Here is a 7,870-nt window from a genome sequence, read left to right as displayed (position 1 = left end):
AGAAATCTTCTAAAATGAAAATAAAAAATACCCAATCTTCTATTAAAACATCGAAACTTAGAGGGGGGTATTCAACTTATATTTTAAAAGATTTTAAAGTATTCTTAAAATCCTTTGTTATTCAACTGAGGATTTTAAAAAATCTTATGAAATCCTATGTTATTCAATTAAGATTTTTATAAAATCCTTTAAAATAATTCAGAATCTCTTGTTATTCAATCAGTTGTTTATAAAACCAACTTCAAATCTCTTGTTATTCAAAATATTACAACTTTTTTAAGAATGCTACTTTGAATGATTCTAGGAGACTTTTTTTTTGTTTTTTAGTTGAAAATTAATTCTCTCAAAATCATACCTTTGAGCTAGAATTTTAAAAGATTTCATTAAAAAAAAACAGTCATAAAAAATAACTCAGGCAACTATAATCTCCGCAGACCAGCAGACACCTTCTCCACCTGTTAACCACTAGAAGCCACTCATTGCGACGCTAACCTCAACTCAAAGCACCAGCAGCAACAAAACACAACCAATATCAGGGAAAAAAGCAAACCAATAAACAAGATATACCAGTGATATACTCACGAAAAGGATATGTTATAAAGAACCACCACCGGCAGCCAAAACATCACCAAAGCAGTAACACTGGAGCTACTGGTAAGCTCAGAATGGAGACCCCAAGACAATAACCAAACACCCGACGCATCACAAAGGACACTCTCCTAAAAGATATGCTGTTGTCTTCAGACATATTTGACCAACAGAGAAACGTCCATTCTATCGCCAAGCCTTATCGTTGAGGAAGATGACCAAAACTGAAAATTACCGGAAGCATTGTCAAGAATACCTATCCGAAGGAGAGAGGCTAGAGTGGTGAGGCTTTAGCATCTATACGAGACGAAGGGATAAGCCGAGCAAAACAAACACGACTCACTCCGAATCAGACACCAAATCCACTTGCAAAGGCTATGCTCCGACGGACGAGATCGATGCCACACGGTGAAGACAGAGACGGCAAATCTTCAGGACTATGCGTTATTTTAGATTGTTTTCATTCACGACACTTTGTTTCCTCTGTTTTGGTCACATTCACGTTTCACGTTTGCTTCTCTTTTATTAAACTATATGAAGAAGAGGCGATGTGTTGGAGTTAACGGACACATAATAGAGACGTTAACATAGCTTAACTGAGCTTGTTTGTTAGACGTTAAGTCCATTGTTGTATAGTAATTCAGCTTCACCATATATATGTTTGTACAGTGACTTGATTCATTCAGTGAGAAAAATCAGATTATTTTACTTCTTCTAATATCTTTGTTTCTTTTTTTTCCTCACAGTTATGTTTGCTTCTCTCTCTCTCTTTTGGTTCTTGATCGTTTCCTTCTCTCTCTCATTCTCTACGACATTTCTTCCTTGTTGGCTTTTACTCATCTTCTTCACTTAGTTTCTTCCTCTGTTCTTCATCTCACTTAAAGCTTTGTTTCTTTGTTGCAGGATTTAGACTCTGTGGTGGTGTCTCTCTTACAACTTCACAAATAAGCGATTAATTAATAAGAGGCGATGTGTTGAGGCTTCAGCATAACTTCACAAATATTTTGCTATAGAATTGTTTTCTGTGTATTGGAAATTACTATAAAATCTTATAGAATCTCATAAAATCACATTTCATTTTCTAAAAATAAAAATAAAAAAATCTAAAACACAATCAAATCTCCTAAAAATCTCTTAAAATCTTTCAAAATCCTAAAATGTTAAAATCCTACCAAATCTTTTAAAATATAAGTTGAATACCCCCCTCTTAGAGAAGTGGATAATTTCAGTTTTTTCACAAATCAGTGAACACGAAAACATCTAAAACCCTAAAATCATCAAACCCAGAGACTAATTCAGCGAAAAAATCGACGAACCCAGAAAAGATTAATCAGAAAACATACGTATCGTGAATGACTCCAAGATTTATAGTTGAATCGTTTCTTTAATGAGCAAAAAAAAAACTCTTCTTTCTCATGCAGATGGTTTTTCTTGTTCGTTGTTAAAATCAAATATTCTACTGAAGCGTTTTTCTTCGCGTCTCTCTTTTTGTTGATGACACGTGTTGAAATCGTCACCACACAAAAAACTCTTAATACGCGTAAGCAAAGCAATTAAATCCTCCCTATAGTTGACAACAAAGCATACAAAAGTTACAAACACATAAAGAAACATTTTAATTCAATAAATAGATTGACAAAGATCAAAATTTTGAAAAAATAACAAGATGTTACTCAAGAGATGCAATAATTTCATTGAATTTAAATTAAATTTAGATTACAGAATAATAGAGATATTTTAAGAAATATATATATTTAAAAATTAATTGAAACTTAATTAATGAGATCAAAGCCTCATTTTAAAGATTATATTCTATACTAGTATGTGTCCCGTGCATACACGGAATTAAAACTGGTGAAACGATATACTATAATCCTAAATTATGTGTTACCTTACAATATAAATTTCTTAACAAATGTGATTAGCTAATTTTTGGTAAAATAACATTATAATTTGATAAAGTTAGATAGAATAAAAATATATAGTTTCGTAAGAAATTGTATAGTCAATAATTCAATATCAGTTACAAATTTTAGTTGTAAGTTAAGTAATTAGAGACTTAGAGTATTAGCTTGAATCCCTGATCTTTGGCTTCTTTTCATTGAATATGATTTTTGTTTCAGATATTTGACACTTTTTTAGCAAAAGATGGTGTAGTGTTTCATCATCAATAAAAGATGCACATCCATTATTATTTAATTTACTGATTTACTTTTTCTATCCTCTTACACGTAGAATAGAAAATACCAACAATCATCTAGTTTTTTTGGCCTTCTTCTAATCAAAGTGTTGCTTGTTTGTAACATGGGAATTACCATTTATGTAACTCATCCGCTATGTTCCAAATGCTTAAAATATTCTCCACCGGTAGAAAAAATATGTGTGAAATTGAAGTGAGATGTTCTTTTTTTTTTTTTTTTTTTTTTTTTTNTATTGTCATCTCACTGAAATTCCTTGAATCATTCTCTTACTTGAATGCATACTTCTTCTGCAAAGTTTTATAGTTAAGTAAAATAATTAATCATTTGGAAATTGGAAAATGAGTGTTCGAATTAGGGTGGGTTTCAGAATTATTGTTTCATTACCTTTACTTTTCATTGTTTCCTCAGAATTTGTAGGTCGGCCAAATGATCCCTTGTGATTAACAACTGCGTCTTTGAATTTGGCCATGTTGTTTTACTTTGGGTTTCTTGTTTTTCCTTACAAATCCAACACTTTGAAGCATAATAAAGACCTTCATTATCACTCTGCAACTACTCCTTGATCACTGCATTTTTGTCAAACACATGGTAAAATTGAAACAAAGTAGTCAAACACAAACTATCAAACTTTCAAAAAAGGGTAAATGACGATGAAGTAAATAAACCATACGCAAGCAAGTGAAAATAAACGTAAATAGTAAATTGTAAAAAATCAAAAGGAGGAAAATCTTTGAAAATTAAACCTAAAAATCTAATTTAAAACCACACTATTTAAAGAAAAATAACGAATGAAAGGAAGCCAAACTATGAGAATGAGGCAAAGATGAGATGAGAGATGCAAACATATTTATATATGAGAATCATAAAGTGCTTTTAATATATGAGAAACATATTTATATATGAGAATTATATATGTTATATAAGGATGGGCGAGAAAAAAAGGATCGTGGAGTAGTGGTTTCGTGGTCGTTGAACTATCATCAATTAAAAGGATTAGGCCTCGGCATAAAAACCGTACCCGAATATCCAACCCGGAACCCGACCCGAAAAACCGGGTTTGGGTTGGGTACGGGTTTGCCTACAAAACTTTATTGGATTCTATTATCTAATACCCGTGGGTTCGGATTAGGGTCAGGTAATACCCGGTACCCGTTTGGGTACCCATTAAACCCAAACATATAAACATATTTATAATATTTATCATTAATATAATGCAATTATCCCAAAATTATGATTATAATTTTGAATATTTCGTTTAGTTTTATACCTAAATATCAAAAATAATCAAAATATCTAAAATATTTTGTTATGTAAGTCAAAATTTAACTAAATTTATTTAAATTTAATTATATTTTTTCGGGTACCCGGTAGTTCGGGTACTAATCGGGTTCTAAAATTTGTAATCCAAACCGACCCGAACCCGATAGTACCCAAACCGAACCGAACCCATATATCTAAAAACACCTAATGAATTCTATTTTTCTAAACCCGTTTACCTGAATCCGAATGGGTAATACCCGAACCCAAACGGGTTATCCGAATGCCTAGCCCTAAAAAGGATATAAGATTTTAGAGATTTTTGTGGAAATGAGATATTTAAATACGTTTTTTTTAACATTACTAAAAGCAGTTTAATTGATATATGTACCTGAAAATTAGGAAACCCAGTTTTGTAATTTTATTTTACGCGATCACTAATTTGTTTTTAAATTTTTTTTAATTAAATTATTAAAAAAACTGATATGACTTAATTTTATTGGACTGGTAACTTGTGCTTTATAAAATAAAGGATTTGAACAAAAATCTAATATTTTGGGGGAAAAATATAACAATCTGTTATGCATAATTTATAACAATAAAAATATAAATTATAATCTATACTATTGAAAAAAAAAAATTCTTATTTTTTCAATATATGAAAAGTTTGAACTATATATAATTGAGAACTTATTTATATTTTTATTCTTTTTTTGTTTGACGACAAAAAAAACAAACCAACATCACACCAACCATGGGGCCTGCGTCTTATTTTTTATCCCCAATACTATTGGGCCTTAGCCTTTTCTGGGGTCTTTTCTTTTGCACAAAATTGATAAAGTCTTGACGCTAAAACACTGTCGATCATCAATCACCTAAGAGTACTCACATTAGCACATTACACAACCAATAACAAAGTCATCTCTCCTTGAATTGATTTCTTTTGGGTTATTTATTTTTTTTGGTTGGAAAAACAATTTTTTTTTTTGAAGTTTTCTGTACGTTATTAAAAGCAAGACAAAATTTGTGGAAATAGACTATTCAAACGTAAAGACTTTTTTTTAAGTCTTTGTGCGTTTTGAACTGAAAGAACATTTGGTAGAAAGACTAGTTTATAATGTGAGTCAGTCAAGCTGTGTTGGATTTATTACCTTTGTGGAGTAGAATGTATTAGTATTATATGTTGTATAAAAGAGATATGGGCACGAAACCTTTTTATATTTACCATCACAATTTCCAGTTTTCTTCATTAATTTTAAATGAAAGGTTTCGGGAACGCAACGATTATCATTCCTATTTCTCTTTGTTTTATTTTCATATTCATTTATCATTTTGAAGACGTGCTTGCGGCTCCTCCTACTAGGCATTTGTGTCGTCCCGAACAAAGGGATGCACTTCTCGCTTTCAAAAACGAGTTTCATATTGGGAAGCCTAATCCTGATTGTATGGAGTATAGCATTGAACCTCATCCGAGGATGGAGTCATGGGTGGATAACAGCGACTGCTGTACTTGGAAGGGTATCACGTGCAATGCCAAGTCCAGAGAAGTGGTTGGGCTAGACCTTCGCTGCAGCTTTCTCCATGGCCGGTTTCATTCCAATAGCAGTCTTCAAAAACTTCCTTTTCTAACCACTCTTGACCTTTCATTTAATGATTTTTATGGTCAAGTCCCGTCTTTGATTGGAAACTTTCCTCATCTCACCACTCTCAACCTTTCTATGAATCAACTTTCGGGTCAGATTCCATCTTCAATTGGAAATCTTTCTCATCTTACAACTCTCCGCCTTTCGGAAAATAATTTTAGTGGGCGGATTCCATCTTCGATTGAAAACCTTTTTCATCTTACCTCTCTCCAACTTTCGCTTAATAATCTCAGTGGTCGAATTCCATCTTGGATTGGAAACCTTTCTCATCTCACCTATCTCTACCTTCATTTTAATCAATTTTCTGGTGAAATCCCATCTTCAATTGGAAACCTTTCTCAACTCATCGAGCTTAGCCTTTGGGGAAACAATCTCGTTGGCGAAATCCCATCTTCAATAGGAAACCTTTCTCAACTCACCCTTCTCAGCCTTTCGGGAAACAATCTCGTTGGCGAAATCCCATCTTCAATAGGAAACCTTTCTCAACTCACCCTTCTCAGCCTTTCGGGAAACAATCTCGTTGGTGAAATCCCATCTTCTTTTGGCAATCTCAACAAGATGAACATCTTTCAAGTAAGTCAAAATGCTTTCACTGGAACTATCCCTTCTTGTCTCCTCACCATTCCTTCTTTGAGATATATTGATTTGAGTGATAACCAACTCAACGGCACTCTTGAGTTTGGTAATATTTCTTCACCATCTAACCTAGAAGAGTTATCCCTTGGAAGCAACAACTTCAAAGGGCCAATCCCGAGATCCATTTCCAGATTTGTCAACCTCTTGTATCTTGACCTTTCTCATTTCGACACCCAAGGCCGCCCAGTTGACTTTAGTATCTTCTCGCATCTCAAGTCACTCAGATCTCTATACCTTTCACATTTAAACACCACCACTACGATTGACTTGAATGATATCTTATCATATTCCAAAATCCTCACTCTTTTAGATCTCTCAGGCAACCATGTTTCAACAACAAACAAAAGTTCAGTTTCAAATCCCCCTTCACAGGAGATCGATTCTTTGAGCTTATCAGGCTGCGGTATTGTAGAAACTAGGTTTCAACAATGAATTTGTTTGAGAAGGGAAACAAATTCAATAGAGTTATATCTCTAGAAAACAAATATGTGCCTTCGAATTAAAGTAAAGAAGTAAAACTCAAATGAATTAGGGTTATTGCCCAGAACAAAAGGAGAACTCGATTATTGTCTTTTTATTCTCGATACCTTACAATGGAGAAATCCCCTTTCTTTATACACGCCCTAAAATTACAATATATATTCACTTTCCTTATCGGCCGAAGTGAGATATGGAAAGCTGCCTCATTGCTTCATTCGGCCGCCGTTCCGAAGTGGAAGTCGGCTCCTTCTTCTTCAAGGTGACACTTTGGCCGAACTGACTTCTTGTTGACCTAATCAAGCCCTTAACCGATTTCCCGGTTAACTAATCAATTAGTATTTCTGGTTTAGCTCGGTATGTCGGGGGTCCTAAATCCCGCACCAACAATTAGTCCCCCCCAGTTCCGAATATTCGAGATTCAATTCGAATGTTTCGAACTATGGGAAGAGAATATCCGATCTAATCCATAAAAACTTAATTGATTTTACCCGGATTCTCGCGTCATCTCGCCGCGAATTGTTCGGACGACACGTGTCGTTTGCATCACATCAGCTAGCCCGGAATTCGAAGAGTCGCATAGGTCATAATTGCTCTGCGTAGGGTTGCCACCCGCTCGACTCTATAAATACGCCTCCCCTTTCGTCATTTCTCATTTTCTGTCAACAACGAAAGGTAATCTGCTCCGATCTCTCTCCTATTTATTTTGTTAGTCCCGATTTTCTTCCGCACTCTCCGAACTCAGAATATGGCAAGCACATCAGAACCCATCTCTTCGCCAGAAGTCGAGGGCGAACAGCTAATTCGTCGATCTTCCAGGCGGAAAACTCTCGACCCAGATTGTACCACACAGATCGGCGAGTCGAGTAGATTGGCTTCCGAAGTCCCACCACGCCTTGTTCGCTGTTCTGCAGGAACTTCATCTTCACAAGTATTACCGCCGCCATCAGTTCGTCCTGAAGAGGAAAGCACCGAACTGACTCAAGACGTACTGTCACAAGAGGAAGATCGGTTTGTTCCCTTAGGACTCTTGATCGAAGATATCGAGCCCTTATTTGACCATAAAGG

General features: G+C 34.6%; 1 protein-coding gene and 1 long non-coding RNA gene across 2 annotated transcripts; one reads left to right on the top strand and one right to left on the bottom strand.

Annotated features, from left to right (window-relative positions):
• Positions 3,020 to 3,618, bottom strand: LOC104764830. The gene is made up of 2 exons (XR_763787.1): positions 3,174 to 3,618; positions 3,020 to 3,076 (listed from the first exon to the last, which is right to left on the bottom strand). It is a non-coding gene; the product is annotated as an uncharacterized LOC104764830 (long non-coding RNA).
• LOC104767441 (receptor-like protein 12) lies at positions 5,281 to 6,757 on the top strand. Its single transcript, XM_010491468.2, has one exon. The coding sequence runs from the start codon at positions 5,306 to 5,308 to the stop codon at positions 6,755 to 6,757; it is 1,452 nt and encodes a 483-aa protein (XP_010489770.1). The 5' UTR covers positions 5,281 to 5,305.

The sequence above is a fragment of the Camelina sativa genome, chromosome 19 (genome assembly GCF_000633955.1).
Source record: "Camelina sativa cultivar DH55 chromosome 19, Cs, whole genome shotgun sequence".
Classification (NCBI taxonomy): domain Eukaryota; kingdom Viridiplantae; phylum Streptophyta; class Magnoliopsida; order Brassicales; family Brassicaceae; genus Camelina; species Camelina sativa.
Note: the sequence above shows the minus strand (reverse complement) of the source record. Positions and strands in the feature narration are given on the sequence as shown.